Source organism: Leucoraja erinacea, chromosome 2 (assembly GCF_028641065.1).
Source record: "Leucoraja erinacea ecotype New England chromosome 2, Leri_hhj_1, whole genome shotgun sequence".
NCBI classification, from domain to species: Eukaryota; Metazoa; Chordata; class Chondrichthyes; order Rajiformes; family Rajidae; genus Leucoraja; species Leucoraja erinaceus.
Window position 1 is genome coordinate 99,905,328 of NC_073378.1, and position 27,906 is coordinate 99,933,233.

Sequence of the window (27,906 nt, forward strand, 5' to 3'; positions counted from 1 at the left end):
CAGTATGGAATGGGAAGGGAAGTTAAAGCGGTTACTAACTAGGTGATCCATCAGGCCTTGGCAGACCTGGGTTCACCAAAACAGTTGCCGAGTATACATTTGGTCTTGCCATTGTAAGAGGCCACATCAGGAACATCGAATACAGTAGATATAGCAGTATTAGCAGGAATGTACCAAAATGCTCACTGGAATGATTCATGGAACCCGCTGGTTATCCTATGAAAAGAGGATATGTATATTGGCGAAGTAACTCAGGGAGTCAGACACCATCTCTAGAAAAAAGGAACAGGTGACAGTTTGGGTCGAATCCTTCTTCCGTCTGAAGAAGGGGCTCGACCCGAAACTTCACCTATACCTTTGTGTGACGCTTGTTTGGCCTAACATTAACTCCTTAAATGTGTATTAAAAATATCTTAAACTTTACACATTTCGTAATGGTGCCATTAGCTTTATTATGTAAAGATCATCACAGAAGGCAAATAATTCACATGAGAAAAATAACAGGAATTTGTAAATTAGGAGCAATATACCAAAAGCATTTGAAAGGCGGCACTTGATTTTATGTCTGCAAATGATTTTTATGTGAAGTTACGTGCATTTAGCTGGGATTGGTTGAATTCTATGCCACTTTCAGTGAAGCCATAGCTTTCTTCACATGGTCTCCTGACCACTTGCTTGTGTCCCAGGCAAGGAACCATCCTGTGAATGTTGGGGGCTCGAATCCCTGTTTCACTACGACAATCGAAGTCCTGCAATCTCTTCCAGAGGGATCCGATTCAATGTAATGTTTTGCTGATGAGGGGAAGAAACAGATTAAATATTATAACTCTGTGGAAACTGCTTTTTTAAAAAAATTGAATTTGGAAAATTTGCACCAATGGCCAGAACATATAAATGCGGGGAATGGCCGAGCCTATTCATTTTTAGCACAAAGGTTGATTTCCTACAGCCCTCATGTAAAAAAAAATCCATCTTAATTTAAATGAAGGAGTTATAGAGAGCCATGGTAAATGGCATAAACATCACAAATCCCCAGAGGTTTTGTGCAGAGATGATAGTTAAATCTGGAATACTGTGTCCACTTGTGGACCCAGTAGTATGGAGGGTCTTAGGAACAATTCTAGGAATGTTCAAGCTGCAAATAAGTATTTTGGATGAAAGAACTCGAAGGAATATTTGAAGAATTATAAAAAGTACAAACTTATACAATGGACCAGCTCAGCAAGTTAGTGGACATGTACTGGATTGATTGGTGTAATTAATTAGTTATTTGAATTAGCTTGAGTGGAAATTGATTGAATGGGCCATGTTCTTTATATCAGAGCCCATTCTATGATTCCATAAGTAGATTCCTAATTGCTGAGGAAAGTTGTAATGGATGTAATCAGCGGAACACCTCCAATGTGCATACACTGGACAGCAAGGGGGCTCTTGCTATTCAGTCTGGTGACACAATTTTTCTGTGCTGCAAATTCATTTAATTTACACAAAATATCTTGATCTATAAATGGAATTGCACTTTTCCAGAGATGTGGCTGAGATTATAGGAAATAGAATATAGCATGTTCCAGTTTTAATTTGTGCTTTCTGATTCATAACAAAATGTAGGTCATGCCTTTGTATAACAAGATATTAACCCATTAGAACACTGATTTCTGATTGCTCAATCTGCTTTAACTGGGACAATTTGTACTTTGGCTTATTTTGAAGGCTACATTTCCTTATATCTTTAAGCCTCATACAGTGTATATATAACAATGAATTTTATTAGAGTTTTAAAATCGTAATAATATCTTGAAAAAAACCATGCTGAGGCAGCTGATATGGCAGTGATCAATACTGCATTAAATGCAACCTGTTTATTGAGGCTCAAATGTCTATCTTGCTTTTGTGTGTTAAGATTTAAACTGATGTTATCTAATCTTATTTAATTTGCTGCTGTCTCCTATTGAGACATAGATATTTTGCCAGTAAGTCGAATGCCTGCTAATATTCTCTTCGGTATCCCCTTGTCATTCCGCACTACATTACTAGTTTTCTCAAACAGATTCAAGAAATGAAATAACACTACACCTTGCAGGGTATTGTGAAACTATTATTTTTATGGAATTGTCATTAACATTTTAAAACACTGTGCCTGTCAAGATGGCATTTTAGTGATAATAAAAATAGTCTTGTTCACATAGACAAAAACAAAAAAGTAGAGATCTGGTGATATTCTAAATGTGATAATGTAAAGTGATTCATAATGTAGTATCAGTCATTTATTTTACAGCACAATTTTGAAATATTTAGTTCCTACAAACAACAAAATAACAGAAAATGAGTATACAAGTAAATTGAGCCTCATAATTAAATGCTACTTTGTGATTCTATTTTTAGTAGGTACTTGGTGAAACCATCTAAACAAATTTATTTGAAACTAGACCAAGTGGGACTCATTGCGTCCCCGTCACACGGGAGGGCTGGTCCCCAAACGCAATATTCCACCATCACCCATAGCCCCCAACTGCACAGCCGTGGCTGATAGGTTCCCGTTGTGATGCCAGAGATCCCTGTTGTGACGCGAGTCATGGCAACCTCCCATCCCTCTTCCTACCCCTATCCTCCTCCATTCCCCGTCATTCCCCAAACACTCCCTCCCCCACCTGTTCACCCTCTTCTCTCCGCTCTCCTTCCCCCGTCCTCCCCTCCTCCACTCCCTCCCTCACCTATCCCTCTGCTTTCCCCTACCCTCTGTAACTCCCTCCCTCCATAACCCATCTCCCCTCCCTACCATCCTCCTCTCCCTCTGTCTCCCTGCTCACCCACTCCTCACCTCTTCCCTATCCCACTCCCCCAATAAACACAATGTTTAAATAACATTACTCCTCTTCCCCGCCCCCACTCCCTCCCCTTACAACAATGTAACAAAGCTCTCATTGCACTGGGTGGAACACTATTGATTAGGTAAATTAGATCCCATTGTGTTGTCATACGCTGCTAACTGACTGTGGAACATTTTTCTCTGCCCCTCTCCCTCTCTCTGCCTCCCTCTCTCTCTCTGCCCTTCTCTCTTCCTCTGTCTCTCTCCCTCTCTCTCTCTCTTCCTCTCTCTCTGCCCCCCTCTACCCCCCTTCCCTCTCTCTCTATCCCTTGCACTCTTTCGCTCTCTCTCTCTTTGCCCCTCTCTCTCTCTCTCTCTCTCGCTCTCTCTCTCTCTCTCTCTCTCTCTCTCTCTCTCCCTCTCCTCTCTCTCTGCTTCTCTCTCTCTACCCCCTTCCCTCTCCCTGTCTAGCCGCACCTGCAAGTTGGGGGCTATGCGTTAGTGGACAGGGCGGGGATGGATTAAAAGGAGCTGGTTAATAATATTAATATGGGGGGGGGTAGGGTGGTTAGTGTGTGTGGGGGGGTGGGGGGATGGTTAGTGTGTGTGTGGTTAGTCTGTGTGTGAGACGTCGCAGGCCGCCCCCCCCCCCCCCCCCCCCCGCCCCGCCCCGCCCCTGAAGCCGCGCGTTAAGAGGACGGGACCCAATGGGTCCCACTTGGTCTGGTATGATAATAAAACTCTCTTAAATCTTCGGCCAACAAAATTCCCGTCGATCATCGATCACCCATTCACTAGTTCTATGATATCTCACCTTTGCATTCACTCCCTACACTCAAGGGACAATTTACAGAGGCCAATCAACCTGCAAATCCACATTTCCCACATGGGCGTAAGAGGAAATGGAGCACTTAAAGGAAACTCACACGGACACAGGGAGAGTATGCAAATTCCACGTAGACAGTGCTCGAGATCAGGATTGAATCTGAGTCTCTGATGCTGTGAGGCAGCAGGTCTTTCCTGCTCTGGGATGACTTGTTTTAGAAAACCATATCTAAATGGTAGATTGAAATCAAACTTAACTGATGCCACTTTGTGTTTTACAGCCTGTCAGCATGTTTTGTCATAGATGAATGCCCAATGAGTTGGAGTATAATGCGAATGTGAATCAATTTTAAGAAACATTGAACTAATCAATCTCCCTTATTGTGGAGGGTATTATGTACAAAAATTAGAACATCATGATGCAGCGGCTAAATTGTTGAGACATGAGTTATGTTGTTAAGTGAATAGCCTCTTGTGAGTTAAGTGGATAGCCTTTTGCCCAGTCATCATGGTCTGATTTACTCTGGTAGCTCAAACACAAATGGCTCAGCAGATTGTTGTAGAACATGTGTGTGCCAGAACAATGGACAGAGGCCTGAAAAACTCTCTGCATTTGGTTGTATACCCACAGGTCACTTCAGATCCCTTTCTGTTCAGACACATAGGAAGGTTGGGAATGTTGACTAAGAGGAACTGGTTCATAGGATTCACTGGCACAATCACCAGCAATTGAACCATGTCTTATACCAAGGTTGCTTTGGTCATTGTCTCGGGTTTAAAGGGCGCTCTTTTTAAAAGGAGGTGAGGAGGAACTTCTTTAGTCAGAGGGTAGTTAATCTGTGGAATTCGTTGCACCAGAGGGATGTGGAGGCCAAGTCAGTGGATATTTTTATGGCAGAGATGGACAAATTCTTAATTAGAACAGGTGTCAAGGGTTATGTGGAGAAGGCAGGAAAATGGATTAGGAGGCAGAGATCAGCCATGATTGAATGGCGGAGTGGACTCGATCAGCCGAATGGCCCAATTCTATTCTATAACTTGTTGGCAACATATTTCAATGAGGACATCTAGCTTAAGAACAACCATTTCACATGTTAGTTTTCATTCAGTTTCAAGTTGGAAAATTGCTTTTAGGCATTCCGAAAGTGGTGAGTCAGGTGGACAGGGTGATGAAGAAGGCATTGGGCACACTGGCCTTTATTGCAGAGGGTATTAAGTACAACATTTGGGACATCATGATGCAGCTGTAGGACCCATTGGTGAGACCACACTTGGAGTACTGTATGCAGTTCTGATCTTCCAACTAAAGGAAGGATGTCACTAAGTTGAAAAGGGTGCAGAAGAGATTCACCGGAATATTACGTGGGTTTGTGGATTTGAGTTATAGGGAGAAATTGGATGTCGGGACCTTTTTCTTTGGAGCCTACTAGGCTAGGAAATGGGCCCCCGAGTCTCTTAAGTTTCTAGGCTGAAGACTCTTCACTTGGAATTCTGGTGGAAGAATAATGATGATTATAAAATAGCGTTCAGTGACATTAAGAGTTGTGGAATTCTCTTCCTTAGAGGGTGGTGAAGGCAGGTTCTCTGGATGCTTTCAAGAGAGAGCTAGATAGGGCTCTTAAAATAGCGGTCAGGGGATATGGGGAGAAGGCAGGAACAGGGTACTGATTGGGGATGATCAGCCATGATCACATTGAATGACGGTGCTGGCTCGAAGGGCCAAATGACCTACTCCTGCACCTATTGTCTATTGGCAGGGAAATTTGAAACAACATGGAGGTAAAGGTGTGATATTTAATGTGGATGACAGGTGAGAATAACAAAAGGATGTTTGCATTCACTTGTCCAGATGAACTCTTTTAACTAGAATGTTTAAAAATCTCTCAATTTCGAAAAAAACAAATAAATTAATTCTTCTTAAACCCTTAGAAAATGATTGTTCCATGTGTCAAAGGTTAATGCAGACTTACCTGATTTTACCGACTCCTTTTTCTCCACTTCATTGGCATCATTCCCAATCCAAACAAATACCTAAATATTAATGCATAATTACTTTAAAGATTCTAAACATTTGCCACCTTCAATCATACTTTCAATATTATTTTAACATCGGTGTTGTATGTTGATGGCTCAACATGATTTCTATGGTCCAACCTCACGTTCATGACATGATGTCTGGTCTATGGGTATGTGTGCAAAGGGATACCCTATCAAAGTGATGTATAGTAAGCTCTATGATTCCTGACTTCCCAAATAGATGTGAAGGCCTCTCAGAAACTCTGACAATACTTCGCTAATGAAGTTCAGCGTGAGGCTTGCATAGGCAGAATGAGAAAATCAATGCTTGTAATTTCAATAGCTCTGAAGTCAGATAGGGCTGCAGTAAAGCTTGATCTCTAATCTTCGTGGACTAATTAATCACTAAGTTAAATTCCATTTTGCAAAGCTTGTGTGCAAGGCCACCCAAGTTAAAACGTTTCATGCCCAGGTACCTTCCACTGTTACTTTCTTAGATCCTAGCACACAAATAAAAGCTCTTAGATGACTCTATTGCAGAATCCAATCATCTCATCTGTGTTCATCCTCCTCAGAATATATAGAACATCTGTTGAAGCAAGTCAGCCTTAGACATTTGGGGCTCATGATAGAAAAAAGATAGACATCTCTGTTGCAATATCTAACTCCTTATGACTTGCATCCAAGGAATGTTATATTTAGGGTTAAGTGTGCTAATGCTTTGCAACATTTTACAGAAAATTTATTTTCCATCTCCTATTGCACAGAAAATTATTTTGAAATATTTTGAATACTAAATTGAATGTTCACCACTGAAAAATGAATGCTAGCTCAAAGACTAATATTTGGAATTACTGTCAACATTTCAACTGAAGATAACAATTGTTTTATTTTGCCTCATTTTTTAATATTATTAAAATTGAGCTCACTTGATTTAGTATGGGATTTTTAGTTCAGTACAGACTGAATAAGCCCAAGGGTAAGAAGCTAAGAAAGGTCACCTAACACAATGAATTAGAGCAATGTGTCCAAAAATAGCACACTGCCCTGCTCGTTTTTAAAGCAAAACACATTGTGTTGGAGTAACTCAGTGGGTCAGACAAATATATTTAAACAAAGATACTAGGCTTTAAGTTGTGATAGCAATGGGGCAAGCTGAAATGGATCAACATTACATCAATAAAGTTAAAGACTTTTTGATCAGACCTGATCCCAAACATCGAACAACATGACATCATCTTCAGCTAAATCATCCTGTGTGTACTCCCCTGGAACTTCCTCAATCTAGAGCAAAGAATATATACTGTTTTCATATTGCTTATCGATAAGAGGCATAAAATCAATCTGGCTGTGCTGACATTACTTTATGAATATATTAATTCCACAGCACCAAATGTCAGAACCATCAGTATAACCAGTATGACCAGCTGAGTTTAAATATATTAAGTCCTGTGCAGAGGAGAGGCGTCTCTCTGTTATCTTGTAGTTGTTTATAGTCTCAGCATTTCAGGTTGATATGATTTTGGTTCACAAGCAAATGATTCCCAGAAGTTAATCAAACAGAAGCAAACACATTTTTAGAGAGTTGAACTGTACTATATGCAGTGCAGTTGTGAAAATTCCTAAATATATATTTTCATATTGAATGAATCCAATTCAAGTAAATGAATATTTTGATGCATATCCAATGTGTTAATTCTTGGTGCCATACAATTCAGAGGTTGAGGAGATCTGATAGATGGATATATTAACAATGAGTCATACATAGGGTCGTCAGTCTGAACCTATTTCCCTGGGTAGAAATATTAAGCATGGGGAATAGCTTAAGGTGTGAGGTGGTGAAGTTTAAAGGAGATGTGAAGAGCATTTTCTTTTTTACACACACAGAGCATTGGGTGTCTGGAACACGCCACCAGATGTGGTGGTAGAGGCATATACGAAAGTGGCATTAAGAGGCTTTTAGAAAGGTACATAAGTAGGGAATGGAGAGATCTGGATTATGTGCAAGCCGAGGAGATTAGTTTAATTTGCAATTATATTTTGTACAGTGTGGGTTGAAGGGATGGTTTCTTTGCCGCACATTGTCCTAATTCCACATACATCTACATTTCTTTAGCATCAATCTTAAGTACACATTTGTCAATGAGCAGCATGACAGTGAATGGGTTTTCCATCTTCATTAACAACAATGAGATCATTTATTTTGGTTTTGATCCAGCGGAGGGATGTGAAACCCAATAGCAGCATTCAAGTTAGGGTAGCTGACTCAGCACAGATTAAATATGGACAGTGCATTTCAAATTCATCCCAGAAAGTGCAGTTACTTCACAGCTAATTAAGAGGGGCCTGGAGAATATTGGCAGTTTTTCTAAAGGCACTATGATAGAGAGCATAATGTTCATAAATAACAAAGAACACAAAGCAGCATGACAATAGATTCAAGAAAGGACTTTTTTTTGCTGGAGTCGAGGAAACATTCTGCAGAGTTCTCCCTTGTTATTGGCATCATTTCAATGTGATTACACAAAAATTATGCCAAGTATTGGACCAATATGCTACTCTTGTTCAACATATGCTTTGCAATGGCATAAAGAGAGAGGAAATTTTATTTGACACTTCAATCATTGGAGAGTTCTTCTGGTTCAATGGCAAAATTTATCCCATAGCCCAGGTTACACATGGAGACAGAATACCATTAAAATGAATCTTAAACTACAATGAAATAGCAATTTCTCAACATGACATATGTTAGTTATTTTCACAGCATTTAAGCAAGGCAGAAAAAAAAGAAAAATTAGCATTACTAAATGCCATAAAATGTAATAAACTGCAACTGCAGATGCTGGTTTATACCAAAAATAAACACACAATGCTGGTGTAATTCAGTGGGTCAGGCAGTACCTTTGGAGAAAACTCCTATCCATTTTCTCCAAAGATGCTGCCTGACCCACTGAGTTTCACCGGCATTTTGTGTCTATCATTGCCACTGTAAATGCTGTTCAGTTACTTTTTTTTTGAATAACAGAAATGCCTAAATCACCTGTGAGTGATATACAGTGACTACTTAAAATATTGTTGAAGATAATCTGGTTGGAAGAGGTATGGCTAATATTAAACAATATACCAGTACATGTCCACACATCACAAAATAAGAGATCGTTAAGGCATAAAAAAAAAAATCCAAATATTCTTAATTCAGTAGGATATCTCATACAATTCAGGATAATTAAATAGATTTCATAATAAATTGTGAAGGATTTAATCACTAATATCTTGCAATTTCAAATTAAATATATATTGAAATGTTCGGATTGTTTTGTATCTACAAATTATATTTACCCTGTGTAATGAATACATTTTATTTCTTTACGTTTCTCATTCAGCGGAAATGGAGATATGGTTTTCAATGTAAAATGTCCTTTGAGAGGACTATGATTAGATATGAGCAGGTGTTAACTATTTACATGGTGTAATTATAACTGTAATAATATGGACTGTCTGTTTTTGAGTGAACTACAAATCAGTGGTGCATGTGGCATATAAAGGGTCTTAAGAATTACTGATGAAAAGACACACCTTTACCTATCTAATGAAGGGAAATTCTAATGAAGGAAATTCTAAAATATCTAATGAAGGAAATTCTGCAGATGCACCATAGAAAGCATTTTATCAGGATGCATCACAGCTTGGCTTGGAACAGCTCCATCCAAGACCGCAAGAAATTGCAGCGAATTGTGGACACAGCCCAGACCATCACACAAACAAACCTCCCTTCTATTGATTCCATTTATACCTCATGCTGCCTCGGCAAGGCCAGCAGCATCATCAAGGACGAGTTGCACCCTGGCCCACTCCCATCACACAAAAGGTCCAGAAGTGTGAAAACACACACCACTAGATTTGGGGACAGTTTCTTCCCAGCTGTTATCAGGAAACTGAATCATCCTACCAAAACTAGAGAGCAGTGCTGAACTACTATCTACCTCTTTGATAACCCTGAGACTATCCTTGGACTTTGCTGGCTTTACTTTGCTCTAAATGTTGTTCCCTTATCATGTATCTATACACTGTAAATAGATCGATTGTAATCATGTATTGTATCGTATTTCCACTGACTGGTTAGCATGCAACAAAAGCTTTTCGCTGTAACTTGGTACACGTGTCAACAAATTAAACTGAAACTGAAATTGTCCTTGGCAATAATCCTAGTCTTCATCTTTGGAACAAGTCTATTGTTGGCAACATGAGATAGGGAATTGCACTTTCAGAAAGTATTCAGACCCCTTCAATTTTTCCACATTTTGTTATGATACAGACTTATTCTAAAATTGATTAAATTCTTTCTTTTTAAATCATCAATCTACACACAATACCCCATAATTAAAAAAAATGAAAACAGGTGTTTAGAAATGTTTGCAGAGTAATTCAAAAGAAATATCACATTTACACAAGTATTCAGACTCTTTACTCAGTATTTTGAGGCACATTTGGCAGTGATTACAGCCTCGGCTTCTTGGGTATGACACTACAAGCTTGGCACACCTGTATTTGGGTAATTTCTCCCATTCTACCCTGCAGATCCTCTCAAGCTCTGTCAGATGCACAGCTATTTTCAGGTCATTCCAGAGATTGGGTTCAAGTCCGGGCCACTCAAGAATATTCACAGGCTTGTAACAAAGCTACTACTGTGTTGTCTTGGCTGTGTGCTTAGGGTCATTGTCCTGTTGGAAGGTGCCCCAGTCTGAGGTCTAGAACGCTCTGGAGCAGGTTTTCATCAAGGATCTCTCTGTACTTTGCTCCATTTATCTTTCCCTCAATCCTGACTAGTCTCCCAGTCCCTGCCGCTGAAAAACATCCCCACAGGTAGGTATGGTATTGGCCAGGTGATGAGCGGTGCCTGGTTTCCTCCAGACGAGACGCTTGGCATTCAGGCCTCGCCTGTCCTCGCCGGATTCAAAATGGCGGCGGCGCGGGCACACCGCGACGCCCTGTGTCTCCCTAGAATGGGAAAAATAGCGACGATCCCCTTACCTGCTTCAAGGCTGCTCACTCGGAGCAGTCATGTATTCATCTCGTACAGCCGACAGGAACTTCGGTTCCTGCGGCTGCAACAACTTTTTGGACAATCTCCCTATTCCGTCTGAGCTCATCAGAGCAACAGAGCACCCGACTGGAGACCGCCAGGTGAGTCGCGGGGTTGGAGACCGCCATCCGACCCGCGGAACCCAACCGACCCTCGGTCCTCACCGGATCCCCGGCCCTGACCCGACCCCCGGTCCTCGCCCGATCCCCGGCCCTCGCCCGACTCCCGGCCCTCGCCCGACTCCCGGCCCTCGCCCGACTCCCGGCCCTCGCCCGACTCCCGGCCCTCGCCCGACTCCCGGTCCTCGCCCGACTCCCGGTCCTCACCCGATCCCCGGAGCCCAACCGTCCCGCGGAGCTGGAGAACGCCAGGTGAGTCCCGGAGCTGGAGAACGCCACCCAACCCGTGGAGCTGGAGCCACCCGACCCGTGGAGCTGGAGAACGCCACCCGACCCGTGGAGCTGGAGAACGCCACCCGACCCGCGGGGCTGGAGAACGCCACCCGACCCTCGTGGAGCTGGAGAACGCCACCCGACCCGTGGAGCTGGACAATGCCACCCGACCCGCGGAGCTGGAGAACGCCACCCGACCCGTGGAGCTGGACAATGCCACCCGACCCGTGGAGCTGGAGAACGCCACCCGACCCGTGGAGCTGGACAATGCCACCCGACTCGTGGAGCTGGAGAACGCCACCCGACCCGTGGAGCTGGAGAACGCCACCCGACACGCTTGGCTGGAGAACGCCAGGTAAGCCCCGGGGCTGGAGACCATCAGCAGAGCCGCGGGGCTGAAGACCGCCTGTGGAGTAACGCAGACGCGGAGCAACGGAGCGGCAGAACACCAGCGCGCACCAAGCCAGCTCGGCCCACCAGAAGCACCAACAGATGGCGACGGGTACGAAAACACCGCCGGGGACGCAGAGGTGGGTTAAAGGCCAGGTTAGAGCTAGCCCCACACAGGGCAGCGATTCCTAGCCTTTTCCTCGCCAACGTGCGCTCACTGGCAAACAAAATGGATGAACTCCGGCTAAGGATCAGCTCCCACAACCGGATCAAGGACTGCAACATCTTGATCTTCACTGAAACTTGGCTCAACACTGACGTTCCTGACAGCGCCATCCAGCTATCGGGGCGTCATTTACTCCGAGCGGACAGGACATACAAGATACAAGATACATTTAATTGTCATTTGGACCCCTTGAGGTCCAAACGAAATGCCGAAATGCCATCAGACTCTGGTAAGACCAGAGGGGGGGGGGGGTCTGTGCATTTATGTAAACAAAGCATGGTGCACGGACTCCACCATCATCGAGAGTCACTGCTCAGCTAACCTTGAGTTCCTCTTGGTTAGATGCAGACCGTTCTATCTGCCCAGAGAGTTCACCTCCACTGTTGTGGCTGCAGCCTATATCCCTCCTGATGCTAATGCCAAGCTTGCAATGAAAGAGCTGCATACTGCCATTAGCAAACATCAGACGCACAACCCCGAGGCAGCCTTCATTGTTGCGGGTGACTTCAATCACTCCAACCTGAAGACTGTACTCCCCAAATTCCACCAACATGTATCCTTCCCCACTAGAGTAGACAAGACACTGGACAAAGTCTACACCAACATGGCTGAAGCTTACAAAGCCATCCCCCTCCCCCACCTTGGTCAGTCTGATCACGTCTCATTGCTCCTGCTCCATAAGTACTCCCCACTCATCAGACGGGTTAAACCAACTGTGAGGACAGTTAAAGTCTGGTCAGAGGAAGCGGACTTCACACTTCAGCAATGTTTTGGAAACACTGACTGGAAGGCGGTTGCAGCCCAGGCCACCCTTGACTCTCACATGGACATTGATTCCTACACATCCTCTGTTCTGGACTTTATAAACTCCACCATCAATAGTGTCACCTCCCTCAAACAGGTGACCATATACCCGAATCAGAAGCCATGGATGAACAGCGAGGTCAGGCTACTGCTGAAAGCACGGGACACCGCTTTCAGGTCAGGCGATGCTCGAGCCTACAGTTCATCCAGGGCTAACCTGAAGAGGGGCATCAGGAAGGCCAAGCACTGCCATAAGCTCAGGATTGAGAAGCACGTCAACAACAACTCCGACCCCCGACGCATGTGGCAAGGCATCCAGGCCATCACGGACTACAGACCCTCCAACATCACCCCCACATCCAGCGACGCCTCCTTCCTTGAGGAGCTTAATCACTTCTATGGCCGCTTCGACAGGGACAATCTAGAGACAGCCATCAAGGCTGTGCTACCTGCCGATCACCAACCCCTCACACTCACCCCCTACGATGTGTACGTGGCACTGAGTAGGACTAATGCACGTAAGGCTGCTGGCCCTGACGGCATCCCCGGGCGCATGCTCAGGGCCTGTGCTGCGCAGCTGACAGACGTCTGGACTGACATCTTCAACCTGTCACTTGCCCAAGCAGTTGTCCCCACTTGCCTTAAAGCCACCTCCATCGTGCCAGTGCCAAAACACTCCACTGCGGCAAGCCTCAACGACTTCCGCCCAGTTGCACTTACCCCCATCATCACCAAGTGCTTCGAGAGGCTGGTCCTGGCACACCTCAAAAGCTGGATCCCTATCAGTTTGCCTACCGCAAGAACAGGAGTACGGAGGATGCCATCTCAACGGCACTTCACTCCGCCCTCTCCCACCTCGACAACAGAGAAACTTACGTAAGAATGCTGTTCATCGATTACAGCTCAGCATTCAACACCATTATTCCATCAAAACTGATCACCAAACTCGGCAACCTGGGCATCGACCCCTCCCTCTGCAACTGGATACTGGACTTTCTAACCAACAGACCCCAGTCTGCGAGGTTAGACAAGCACACCTCTTCAACCCTCACCCTGAACACCGGCGTTCCTCAGGGCTGTGTGCTGAGCCCCCTCCTCTACTCCCTCTTCACCTATGACTGCACACCTGTACATGGTACTAACACCATCATCAAGTATGCAGATGATACAACGGTGATTGGCCTCATCAGCAACAACGATGAGCTGGCCTACAGGGAGGAGGATCCAGCACTTAGCAGCATGGTGCGCTGACAACAACCTGGCCCTTAACTCCAAGAAGACCAAGGAGCTCATTGTAGACTTCAGGAAGTCCAGAGGCGGCACGCACACCCCCATCCACATTAACAGGACGGAGGTGGAACGTGTTTCTAGCTTCAGGTTCCTGGGAGTCAACATCTCCGATGACCTCTCTTGGACCCACAATACCTCTACTCTGATCAAGAAGGCTCATCAGCGTCTCTTCTTCCTGAGGAGACTGAAGAAGGTCCATCAGCCTCCTCAGATCCTGGTGAACTTCTACCGCTGCACCATCGAGAGCATCCTTACCAACTGCATCACAGTATGGTATGGCAACTGCTCTGTCTCCGACCGGAAGGCATTGCAGAGGGTGGTGAAAATTGCCCAACGCATCACCGGTTCCACGCTCCCCTCCATTGAGTCTGTCCAAAGCAAGCGCTGTCTGCGGAGGGCGCTCAGCATCGCCAAGGACTGCTCTCACCCCAATCATGGACTGTTTACCCTCCTACCATCCGGGAGGCGCTACAGGTCTCTCCGTTGCCGAACCAGCAGGTCGAGGAACAGCTTCTTTCCGGCGGCTGTCACTCTACTCAACAACGTACCTCAGTGACTGCCAATCACCACCCCCCCCTGATTTGAATAAACCATTTTTATTCAAATCGTTTGCTATGTTGCTCTTCAAGGGAGATGCTAAATGCATTTTGTTGTCTCTGTACTGTACACTGACAATGACAATTAAAATTGAATCTGAATCTGAATCTGAATCTGAAAGAGTTCAATCTTGCCTTCATCAGAACAGAGAATCTTATTTAGGTGCCTTTTGGCAAATTCCAAGCAGGCTGTCATGAGCCTTTTACTGAGGAGTGGCTTCCATCTGGCCACACTACCATAAAGGCCTAATTGGTGGAGTGCTGCAGATAGTTGGCCTTCTGGAGGATTCTCCCATCTCCACAGAGGAACTCTGGAGCTCTGTCAGAGTGACTATCAGGTTCTTGGTCACCTCCCTGACCAAGGCACTTCTCCCCCGATTGCTCAGTTTGGCCGGGTGGCCAGCACTATGGAGAGTTCTAGTGGTTCCAAAGTTCTTCCATTTAAGAATGACAGAGGCCACTGCTCTTCGGGACCTGCAATGCTGCAGAAATCGTTTTTACCCTTCCCCAGATCTGTGTCTCAACACAATCCTGTGTCAGATGTCTACAGATCATTCCCTTGTCTTAATAACTTGGTTTTTGCTCTGACATGTACTGTGGGATGTTATATAGACAGGTGTGTGCCTTTCCAAATCATGTCCAATCAATTTAATTTACCACTGGTGGACTCCAATCAAATTGTAAAAACATCTCATGGATAATCAATGGAAACAGGATGAACCTAAGCTCAATTTTCAGTGTCATAGCAAAAGGTCTGAATACTAACTTAAATGTGATATTTCAGGTTTTTTTTTAATTACTTTGCAAAAATTTCTAAACACCTGTTTTCGCTTCTTCATTCTGGAGTATTGTGTGTAGATTGATGATAACAAAAAATAATTTAATCCATTTTAAAATAAGGCTGTATCGTAACAATATGTGAAAAACGTTAAGGAGTCTGAATACTTTCTGAATGCACTGTATATTGCAGATGTTGAACGTATTTTCCTTTAAACAATTTTGCACTGTTTCGAGCCTCACTGGAGGCCTCGAAATGTTCCACCATGTTTCTGAATAAGGGGCTAATCAGTGCAATATGGTTATGGATTTTCAAAGTGTGCAAATAATAAGGTGTGGAAACAAAACACTTTTCTATTTCATACACCAAACTAAAATAACTCCATATCGTACATGCGATGCCGTGAAAATATAAAAAAATATAATGGCACCCAGCTTGATTTATGCATTGCTATACACAATTTATCACAATGAAAACTTACAATGAAGCACCCAGTCTTATTTGAGCAGGCAAATAAGCGAGGCTGATGATAAACTTCGTGACTTTGTAACAGAGCTGAAGTTTGATACTGCTTCTTTCCACCGAGGGAATTCCAAAATGCATCTACAGAATAGGAATAAGTTTCAAAAACACAATAAGTAATTTTCATTTCAACAAAATTGCTTTTTTTCAAAATATGTTCAACTCCAATTCCCTTTTCTCAAAATAACTGCTGATATTTGGTGGATGTTTTACCTGGTTCTTTGCCTTCAGTAATCCTTGTTGCCTTGCATTGCAGGACTGTGGTAAGATATTGAGCCCCTTGCTCTTCATCGCTACTGGCTCCTTTGCCAACCCAGAAATAGGCAGCGTTTGGCAATTTCAATACAAAAACATCGTTGGAATTCAACGATTGAGCATCAAAGTCAACCTGAGGATAGAACCAATATAAAGTTAAATTCTAGACAGTTATCGTTCACAAGGTAACTCTCCAACAAATACTATGGAGACACAGGGTATTGCAGATGTTGTAATCTTGAGCAAAACACAAATTGTTGGAGGATCAGACAGCATGTGCGGAGCGAATGGACAGGCAAAATTTCGGGTCGGAATCTTTCTTCAGGTTGAACATAGTGGGGAGCAAGGGGGCGGCAGGGGGAAGCAGGAAAAAAAAGTTGGGGCAGGACAAAGCCTGGCAAGTGATAGGTGGATATAGGGAAAGGGGTATTTTTATTGACAGGTTGGGTGGAGTAAGTGACAAAAGTTAGAGGTGCAAAGGAGACTAAAGATGCCAGATAAGCAGAGAAGATATGTGAATGTCAAATGTCAAATGGAAGGATATTGGTAGAATGGGACATAGGGTAGGGGAAAATGGGAGAATAAAAGATAAATTAGTGACTTGAAATGGGAGGAGAGTGTACATCTATGAGTTTATAACAGAAGATAATATTTGAGCTAGAGGTTTGTTTTTGAAGAAGAAGGGCCTCGACCCGAAACGTCGCCTATTTCCTTTGCTCCATAGATGCTGCCTCATCCGCTGAGTTTCTCCAGCATTTTTGTCTACCTATAATATTTGTGCAGACGCTTTACTGCCTCGTATCTTCTTCTTCATCAAATGTTGTTGCAATTCTGACACATGGATCACTGCTTCGGCCATTCCTTGTACTACAGTGCCCCATGATCTAATAACATTCCATAATGACTCCTCACCTGGCCCCTCAATAATCCTCCACAATCACTCCTAACCTGACCCTCAATCCGGGTTATAATTTTGCATGGAATAAACGTCATCACTGATTTTCCAACCAGACAAAATAGCACATCCTTATAGATTCTATCAAAACGCTTTGCAATTTTAAAATCCTCCATAAAATCTCATTTTAATAATCTCTAATCCAGTGCAATAGTCCTTCCTTCAAACTTCATCCTGTAACTATCAAGTTTCGCATTGTTTTGAGGAAATTATACAGTGCAATCTCCATGGCTCCTATCAACAACAGAATGCCCAAAACTGTATTATGTATTAGAATTGTAGTCCTCCAAATGTCCCTTACATTTTTTTCTTTTTCAATTGTTTAAAAGAATTTATAACTTTATCCACCTGTATTTATAAAGAGTATGAACCTTCAGTCCTTGGTATCTTTGATCAATAGGGGTACAGATATCCCACAGATACAAAAAATGTGGACACCATCAAAGCATTTTACTTTGTATCTAATATCTATCCCAATAAGTATAAATAAACATAACATTAATGCACAACATATTAAAATATTTAAATATCAAAAGTGAAACTATTGGAAAAGGTTTAAGAGGATATGGACCACATGTGGGCAAAGGGAACTAGCTTGGATGGGACATATCAGTTGGCATAGTCACCTATGTTTAGTTTCATTTATTTTAGTTTAGTTTAGAGATACAGCATGGAAACAGTTCCTTCGGCCCACCGAATCCATCCCCGCACACTATCCTACACACACTAGGGACAATTTACAATTTTACCAAACCAAATCTGTACATCTTTGGAGTGTGGGTGGAAACTGAAGATCCCAGAGAAAACCCACACAGGTCACGGGGAGAATGTACAAACTCCATACAGACAAGCACCCATAGTCAGGATTGAACCCGGGTCTCTGGCACTGTAAGGCAGCAACTCTACCTCTGCGCCACCATGCCGACCTTAGTCTAGTTTATTGTTATGTGTGCCGAGGTACCGTGAATAGCTTTTTTGTTGCGTGCTATCAGGTCAGCGGAAAGACTATATTCAGATTCAGATTCAGATTCAGAATTTTAATTGTCATTGTCAGTGTACAGTACAGAGACAACGAAATGCATTTAGCATCTCCCTGGAAGAGCGACATAGCAAACGATTTGAATAAATAATAATAAGTGTCCGGGGGGGGGGGGTGATTGGCAGTCACCGAGGTACGTTGTTGAGTAGAGTGACAGCCGCCGGAAAGAAGCTGTTCCTCGACCTGCTGGTTCGGCAACGGAGAGACCTGTAGCGCCTCCCGGATGGTAGGAGGGTAAACAGTCCATGGTTGGGGTGAGAGCAGTCCTTGGCGATGCTGAGCGCCCTCCGCAGACAGCGCTTGCTTTGGACAGACTCAATGGAGGGGAGCGAGGAACCGGTGATGCGTTGGGCAATTTTCACCACCCTCTGCAATGCCTTCCGGTCGGAGACAGAGCAGTTGCCATAGCATACTGTGATGCAGTTGGTAAGGATGCTCTCGATGGTGCAGCGGTAGAAGTTCACCAGGATCTGAGGAGACAGATGGACCTTCTTCAGTCTCCTCAGGAAGAAGGGACGCTGATGAGCCGCATTTCAAATATACATGATTACAACTAGCTATAGATTTTATAATCACAAGATCCAGCTGCATAAACAAAGATTAGTCTCTGTAGAGGAGAACACAGTGGGGAACCACTTGGCATGGGTGGTCAGGACACGTTTCCCATATTTACACAAACAGTAACTGGTTCTTCACTGTATGTGTGTAGAAATATTTGTTCAAAGAAACAAGACTGGAAGTTTGGTCCGGTCTGTGCCAACTTTGCAAATATGTGGATCCATTGATAGCAAATCAGTAGCTAATGAAGGCTGAGTGTTTTCACTTTTGTCTAGCTATTCACATTACTTGCTGCATTCTTTGATAGCACAGCTTCATTCTTGGTTTATTTTCGCATAAAATGTGTTGCTGCATCAATGTGCAAATTTGTTTGCATCTTCCACTTCATGGTCCATTTTTTCTACCCTATCATTGTCTTCCTGAGATATTTTAGCATATACATGGATATAATGCTGAGCCTCTATAAGGTGCTGCTAAGGCTGTATTCGGAGTATTTTGAGCAATTTTGAGTACCTTATCTGAGGAAGGAGTTCTGCCTCTGGAGAGGGTCCAGAGGAGGTTTAGAAGAATGATCCCAGGAATGAGTGGGTTAACATATGATGAGCGTTTAACAGCACTGGGCCTGTATTTGCTGAAGTTTGGAAGAATGAGTGGAGACCTCAAATGTACAGAATAGTTAAAGGCTTGGATAAAGTGCATGTTGAGTGGATGTTTCCACTAGTGGGAGAGCCTAGGACTAGAGATTCTCAGAATTAAAGGACCTTCCTTTAGGAAGGAGATGAGGAGGAATTTCTTTAGTCAGACTGTGGTGAATCTGTGGAATAATTTGCCACAGAAGGCTGTGGAGGCCAAGTCAATGGACACTTTGAAGGCGGAGATAGATAGAGTCTTGATTAGTATGGGTGTCAGGGGTTACGGGGAGAAGGTAGAAGAATGGGGTTAGGAGGGAGAGATAGATCAGCCATGATTGGGCGAATGGCAGAATATTGATGGGCTGAATGGCTAATTCTGCTCCAATCAAGGGATATGAGGTTGATGGAAGAAAATAGCACTGAGGTGAAAGATCAGCCATGTACATATAGACTTTCGGTCTGAACGAAATGTCGTTGCCTGCAGCCATACATGTAATAATAAACAACAAAACACACAATAAACACAAATTAACATCCACCACAGTGAGTTCACCAGGCACCTCCTCACTGTGATGGAAGCAAAAATCTTAGGGTTACTGTCTAATCCCTCCTCTTCTCCCTCTGCGCTTAGGTGATACCCCACCGGGCGATGGTAAGTCAGTCCCGCAGCTCACCGAGCCCCGCGAACGGGCCGGTTCAAGCTCCGCGGTCCGGGGCGGTCGAAGCTGCCGCCCTCCAGTCCAGCGGACGCAAAGCAGAGCAGGCACGAGAGACTTCTATACCTTATAGCATTACCTTATTATTGTTTCTTTATTAACAACCCCCCTTGCTTTGCATCATCAACAACATCTATCATCTTCTTTGTGTCTAAGTCAAAAAGGCACAACAGAGGATGTACCTCCTATGGCAGCTGAGGAAGCACAATCTGCAATGATGGTCCAATTCTACACAGCCATCGTAGAGTCTGTTATTCTCCATCATGGTCTGGTTTGGCTCAGCCACCAAGCACGACATCTGGAGGCTGCAGCGAATCGTCCGATCAGCAGAGAAGGTTATTGGCTGCAACCTTCCCTCCATTGACCAACTGTACACTGCAAGGGCCAGGAAGCGAGCGGGTAAGATCTCTTTCACCCTGGCCACAAACTCTTTGAATCACTTCCCTCTGGAAGGCGACTCCCGACTGTCAAAGCTTCCACAGCCAGTCATAAAAACTGTTTTTATCCATGAGTAGTTGCTCTACTCAACAGCCAAAAATCTGTAGCCTCCATTTGATCTGGCATTTTGTTGGTTCACATGCTTGATCAATGGTGTTTTATCATTAATGTTTTATTATTATTAATGTTTAGTGTTTTCTGACTCATTCGTAACTGTCACTGTATGTCATGTTGTTACTTGTGGGCGGAGCACCAAGGCAAATTCCTTGTATGTGAATATTTGGCCAATAAACTTACTTACTTACTTTCTTACTTACTTAAATGCAGATCCTGCAAGTCTTTCAAAAATTATTGAGTTCCCAGCACTGATGCCTACAGAAAACTTCCAAATTTTGACTGATCAGAGCAATGTTTATTTTTCATTAAATCCATTCAGCAAATTTCTTTAAAATGCTGATACATTTTTCACCAGCCTCTGTGCCTGAATTTTATAAGCTAGAATCTTGTAAGGCATTTTATCAAATGGTTTCTGAAAGTTCAGTGCCTACAATGATGACTACCTTTGGAAATGTGTTCTTACCCCAGGCAATCCTCCCTGCAGAGGCACGAGGGAGAAAGCTATCCCTCACACTGAGCTGCTGTTCACAACCTAACAGATGGGAACAAAACTAGAACCATGCGTTTTACAGCTAGCCAAGCTATAACTAAAACTCTCCCAACTTAGTCAGAAATGGTTAGCACACTAAAAATTAATTTAAAACAATAACAAGGCCAAGTGTCATAGTCCATTACTTTCTGAATTAAAACATGAACAATACATTCAAAAATTAAAAAAAAAAACATAATAATTATTTACTGAATTAATACACCATGCCATGCATTTGTTCTCCCCATTGAAGTTGAGTAGAGATGCACTCCAGGCACGACCTCCACTATTCATGTGGATTCCCGACAGTCAATAATAGGAAATTCCCATAACCTTCTGCTGCTGTACTGAACTCCATGAGGTTAGTGCCAGAGAACTTAGTTCATTCCCCAGTGCCCAATTACTGACAGGAAATTACCAAATTCCAGAATAGAAACGTGAAAGTTCCTGACAGCTACGTGGGGAAATGTTGCCAGTTCAGACAACATTGTACTGCAAAAGCCAAGGCATTCTCTTTTATCTTACAGATCTGTTGTTTCTACAAGCAAGCCTCCTGTATTTTTCACGCTACTGAGTTTGGCAGGTTGGCTTCCGAGTGACAAATTCTAGCTTCCCCATTAATGTCTAAGTGTCTTTGTATGAGCCTTACCTCCACAATTCTTGTTATGGTAGCAAGATTCTTTCTGACTTGGAAAAGGCGTTGTGCCGGAGCAGGTGTCTGGCCTTCCTTCCGTGATGTCCCATTTTGATAAATTATGAGGGGTTTATCCTTAAACAAACTAAGCAAATGAGAAGGCTCCTTCCCTTGGGTCACACGAACCTTTAGAAGAAAGAAAACAAATACTCTAATTCAGATTGATGAATGCCATATTTCAAAATATTTTGGTGATTTGCATTCAGGTTATTTAAGTTCAATGGCAATTATAGTCCTTATAATCGAAATTGTGATTAACCTGAGAGAAGTTTATGAAATTATGAGAGGCATTGATAAGCTAGACAGTCATAATATTTCACCCCAGAATGAAATGACTAGAGGACATAGGTTTAAGGTAAGAGGGGCAAAGTTTAAAGGAGATGTGCAGGGCAAGCTTTTTGCAAAGAGACTGGTGGGTGCCTTGAATGGACTGCTTGGGCTGATGGTAGAGGCAGATACAATAGTGGCATTTAAGAGCATTTGGATAGACATGTGGATTTACAGGGAATGGAGGGAAATGGATCACATAGAAGCAGAGATTTATTGAACTTGAATCATGTTTAACACAGACATTGTGGGCTGAAGGGTCTGTTCGTGTCCTGTACTGTTCTATATTGTAAGCTATAATGCACTCAAAACCTAATATGTCAACTAATGTATTAAATCATTTATTTACATTCAACTTTTTGGACAAATTACTCATTATTTGAGGGTAACTGGACATATGTTCTTCACATATCCACAGACACTGCATTAGTCAAAGCCAGGTCCAACTTATTTAAAAAGCCAACTCGATTGATTACAGTTTGGATTAGGCCTCAACTGGGTTTGTTATTTCGAAATGGGTTCTTTGGTTTGAATTATATTTTATCAACTAATAACACCGTGAATGATGGAATTGTCAAGAGAAACAGCCGCACTCTCTGATATTTGATATGTTTGCACAATGGTAGTGAATCAGCCGTGTTGCAAAGTCGATGAAGAACTTAATGTCTTCAAACAAACCTGGTAGTACCTTAAGAGTTGGTGTTCTCATAATTCTCTGGAAACTATACCAATGAAGTTACAGATAAAGAAACTGCAACTGAAATAGCTGGCCAATTGGTCTACAATGAAAATGAAGTATATTGAGGCATGTGAGAAATGTGTCATTATGTGTAGAGCTGAGGAGCTTGTTCGAATATATTAGGTAGAAGAGATAATTCTGATATTTATACACCTGTAATTAAATTGTAAGATTGCATCATATATCCTGAATAAATTTTTCCTTGGGAAATAATATTAATGAATTTTGATCAATTGGATGAAAAGATTATAGTTATCAAAAGACCAGTGTCCCTGATTAAAATAAATGTGACGGGTACATTTATAATTATCTTTTCATTAAAATGCAGGATGAACATCGGCACTAAAGTAGCTGTTAAAAAGGATAAAGAGAATTTACACTAGATTCACTGCGGAAGTCATTACTGGCATAATTAAAACAGAATGATGAATAGCATCTGTATTAGCAATGAATAAACAATCCAAACTAAACTGTGCCGTGCCAACCCAAACAATGTCAGTTAATTTGGATAAAAGACAAGGATTTGCTTTGTCCCAGAAGTTTATTTGACATCACAAAGCAAATCAGCCCTGCAATTTGTTGGACTACAGCAAGGATAGCCTGCTGCACTGTTAATGCATCCAGCACGATGTACACATGTGGAGAGGAGCAGGTGAGGAGTGAAATGAAAGGTCATCTATTCTTGGGAGAAAGGGAAGGATGTTGGAAGATGAGTGAAATAGAATCAAGAGAAGACCACCAGCCTTCCGATGCAGACAAATGAATGGTGCACTTGTCAGGGTCAGTAAGATGAATGAGAAACATGCCAGCTGATCGCACAATAAGCTTTTGCAAAGAATATTCAGCCTGCAATTTACTTTAATGCTATGATATTCTAAATAATAATGGTGATGACTTAGTTATCCAAAGATGAGGATTTGTAAATTAATTTTCTTTTGCTGTAATGCTCCATACCAACACTAGCAGTGCGTTGCAGGTTTTAGTCAGATAAACCAGTAACCATGGACAAATGGCAGGATTCAAGAGGAAATAAAACGGGAAGTGGCGTTGTACCCAACTGAAGTACCTTTTTAAAATCAGCCCTTATGGTTCATCAGATTCACTGATCACATTTCATACGGTGTGCGAGCAATTTTACAGATCTGTCTATGTTGCTACAGAATTATTGGACAGAAAGTCATGGCAGGCACATTGTAACTAAATTTCTGATAGCTGTTCTGAATGAGAGGACTCATTTTCAAAGTCTAAACCACATTATATAGTCAAATTTAATCATATGTAACCTCAATTGTTCACCTTTGTACAACATTTTACTTTTTGTCCCTTACATATTCAACACATACAAAATGAACAATTTCAGGCACCTAATATTTATGTTTAAAGTGGCTGTGAAACTGTAAAAAAATGTTTTTAATCATGCGCACATATGTCATAAATGCCTCTTAAATAGTTGTTAAGTATCCAAACATGGGATCAGGGATTCATAGCCTTTGAGCAGCCAATTGCTGGAATTTAGCATTTAATGCATTGACAACAGCAATGAGCACAAATTGCCACAGTAACTTTTCTTCTTCCATTTACAAGCAACATTGATTTTTATACGTTCACAATAACCTCTCCCAAGTATAGAAACCTTGGTAATGGCCTGAATCTAATCTTTTATTAAAGTAATAAATACATGTAAGCATCATATGATCATAGTTTATTTCCTGGTAATTGCTGTGTTTGATTTTATGTTGTGATATAGTTTGAGGCTGGTCAACTTTATATTGAATCATATTTTAAAATCCTTCAGACAGTTAGCTCTGCTCTGCCAGTATTTTAAAGTTCCACAGCCTCATTAAATATAAAGACTGGGTGCTGGAATTTGATCATTTTGTAATTCCATACCTGGGCATATACAGCATTGAGAATGATGTGTTTTTGGTTCATGGCTGCAAAGATCTAATGCATTATGTGATTGTAGCAATATGTCCTGTTTTTCATGCAAACATTCGTACTGCTAGATCATATGATCTAGCCTCTTTCAAGTCTCATGGTGGTGGTGGAAGGAGATCGGACGGGTACATTTAGAGTGATGGGAAGATGGTCACTGGTGCAGAAAATCTATTGCGGATGATTCCCATAGGGTGATAGAGACATACAGCTGGGCCCCAACTTGTCCATGCCAACCAAGATGCCCTATCTAAGCTTGTTCCATTTGCCTGAGTTTAACCCATGACCCACTAAACCTTTATATAACTGTCCAAATATATTTTAAATGTTATTGTACCTGCCTTAACCACCTCCTATGGATGTTTGAGAAGACACAAAGTGCTGGATTAACTTAACGGGTCAGGCGGTATCTCTGCAGAGCATGAACCTAGGATGCTTTGTGTCAGTACCCTTCTTGCACTCAACTATGGCAGCTAAATCCATACATGTACCACCCTCTGTGTGAATGTTGCACCTCAAATTGCTGTTGAATCTTTCCCCTTTCAAGTTAAACCCGTGGCCTTTATTCCCCAAGGGCTGCATACAGACTGTGCATTCACCCTGTCTATGTCGTATGGTTAGGAGAAACCTGAAGTGGGCCTGAGAGAACACTGGAGAATCAGAGATGTTTAGGAGTGGTAGTAGGTGATTATTGAATAGCCAAACTAATGAAGATAGCCAAGTAGAAATTCAGAGAGGTTAGCAAGAATTTTAAGGATAGTTATAGTGAGGTGATAGAATCGCGTAGATTGGTAATTGATTGAAGAGAGCTTCAAGGGATCATGGAGGACATTGAGTGAGGGTTTGGCCTGATCTGGGCTTGCAGTTGGTACCCACACAATTAGTGATAGCTCCTTTAAATAATGGAGGAACAGCTGGTCTTGAACAACTGCTGACCGTGAATTGTGGTTAAAAAACATTGCATAAATCATGTCACATCAGCATTGTGCAGCCAGTGGTGTTACTGTCTATGCCCAGCAGCCTCTGTATGCATGAGTTCCATGTGGCTACAAGACTACACTATAAGTGATGGAAGCAAGCTACAGGTGCACAGAATGTGTGATGAAACTTCCAATGAAACTCCTTTGCCCATTCCATGAAACCATTTAGTAGTATTTCCAGCCCTGGGATTTCTTTTATGAAGAGGTTAATTTATAAATTACACTCCTAATCTTTAAAATAATGCAAAGCCGCCAGTGCTTATTGGTATACATTAACACAATTTGTAATAATGGCAAGTACATGTAGGATTACAATTCAAGCATTTGCTTAAATGCTTACCTGAACTGCTGCCCCACCAAGTGATTGGTCGAGATTGACTGTAAGGAATGCTGACATAGTGAGCTCATCTTTTGTAGCACTGGATCCTTGCCTGAAATAAATCAAGTGGATCTGATTATAAATGAGAACATGGAATGCAAATTTAAAACAATTTCGAGGGGACAGTGAATCCATCTACAGGCCACAGTTAATCCACTGCTAAAATATTGTGGATTATAATTATAATTTGAAACAGGGAATGTTAATTGATTACAGATCTTTCCCAATTTTAATTCCCATTGAATTCAATAGGAACTGTGGGAGATATTGTGATTTTGCATTTAGAGTTTAGAGATACAACATGGAAGCAGGGCCTTCAACCCATTTACTCCCCAACAATCATTGATCAGCCGTTCACGCTAGTTCTACGTTTTCCCACGTTTGCATCCACTCCCTTCACATTGGGGATAATTTTAAAGAAGCCAATTATCCTACAAACCCGTACATCTTTGGGATGTGTAAGGAAACTGGAGCACTTGGAGGAAACCTACACAGTCACAGGAAGAATGCTAAAACCGCACACACAGCACCCAAGATCATAATCAAATTCAGGTGTTTGGGACTGTGTGGCAGCAGCTCTACCAGATGCGCCATTGTGCTGCCCAATAGCTGAATAGCTAACACGCATTTGACAATATCATCAGTGTGTACGTGTCTGTCAAAGTGTGTGTGTATACATGAATGAACTGACCCCTAAGAGCAGGAAATTGGGCAACAGCAGCGTCTGGTATCCACACCACCAGCAAAAAGGTTTTGGTACGGAGGAAGGGGTAAGAATGTTACAACATAAGTCCTCTGCTGTGGAAGAGTAAAGATTTTTTGATCAAGGCAATCGTTTTAAAGTCCCTATATAATTGAAGAACAGCTTCAAATTAAAATAGAATGTTGCCTTGTTGTGGCAGGTAAAATAAATATCATTAATTAGTTAGGTCTCTAATGGAAGCTATAAGTGGAAGTTTTGAAATATTGAGTAAATGATTGCACGTTTTTGTTATAATTTCCAGTTTGGCTGTTAGATAAAGACACTCACTATGTTCAAGTGGCAACTATGGGATCTCATTTCAGGCTTTAAGTATCTTTCACAGCAAAACAAACCAGCTTCAATTTTGATTAAAAATATTCCCAGATAGAATGACTCAATTTTTCTGTTCAATTCCATCTTCGTAATTTGGATATTATCGACCTTTCAAAGAAACTTATGAATATTGCTATGCATCTGTTATTAAACACTTACAATGGACCACCACGTGTGCACAATAATGCCGTGCAGAGATGAAAATAGAGTGAAGCATAAAAATAGCAGGAACCTCTAATTAAGAATCTGCGAGAATGCATGGTGAAGAACAATAATCATTAGGTTGAAATAATTAACCACATCTAATATGTAGAATCCATACTGAGTGGCCAACATCTTGAAAGATCTCTCAATACTTTGGATTTAATTTGAGTAATAAAGCCTGGATATCATACTGTGCCTCATTTGTGGGCTGCGATGGAACATTTAAGTAGCGGGCTTGGAAACATGCAATGCATGTACAATTGGTGAACGAAAGCACACAGCAAAATTCAATCACGGTCGGCTCTGTGCCTGTAACACGAAATACATATTTGTTTCAAAGCTGCAGCGATATTGCATTAAACATTAAAAAAAAGGCTCTTTTAAAAGTTCCTTATAACATTATTTATTTGTTAAACATATATTAAGGGATATTGAGTGGCCTTGTATATCGATTAAGGCACAGATCAGCCAGGATCCAACTAATGTAGGGACGGGCTTGAGGAACTAAACGGCTTACTCCTGTACCCATCTTCCTGTGGTGTGGAAAGGTGCTTTAAAAATTCTTCTCTGAGTTCTTCATAAACACATGGCAGTAAAGATTTATTT

The 27,906-nt window shown here is 42.2% G+C and overlaps 1 protein-coding gene across 1 annotated transcript in view; it reads right to left on the reverse strand.

Moving 5' to 3' along the window:
• Nucleotides 1–427: 427 nt before the first annotated feature.
• The window catches only part of scin (scinderin), a 103,098-nt gene continuing 75,619 nt past the window's right edge, over nucleotides 428–27,906 (reverse strand). The window contains exons 10-16 of the mRNA XM_055661960.1: nucleotides 25,983–26,073; nucleotides 21,617–21,787; nucleotides 15,942–16,116; nucleotides 15,688–15,809; nucleotides 6,854–6,931; nucleotides 5,602–5,662; nucleotides 428–792 (exon numbers count right to left, since the gene is read on the reverse strand). Coding sequence (XP_055517935.1) covers nucleotides 620–792; nucleotides 5,602–5,662; nucleotides 6,854–6,931; nucleotides 15,688–15,809; nucleotides 15,942–16,116; nucleotides 21,617–21,787; nucleotides 25,983–26,073 — 871 coding nt within the window. The 3' untranslated portion in view covers nucleotides 428–619. The remainder of the gene's footprint in view (nucleotides 793–5,601; nucleotides 5,663–6,853; nucleotides 6,932–15,687; nucleotides 15,810–15,941; nucleotides 16,117–21,616; nucleotides 21,788–25,982; nucleotides 26,074–27,906) is intronic.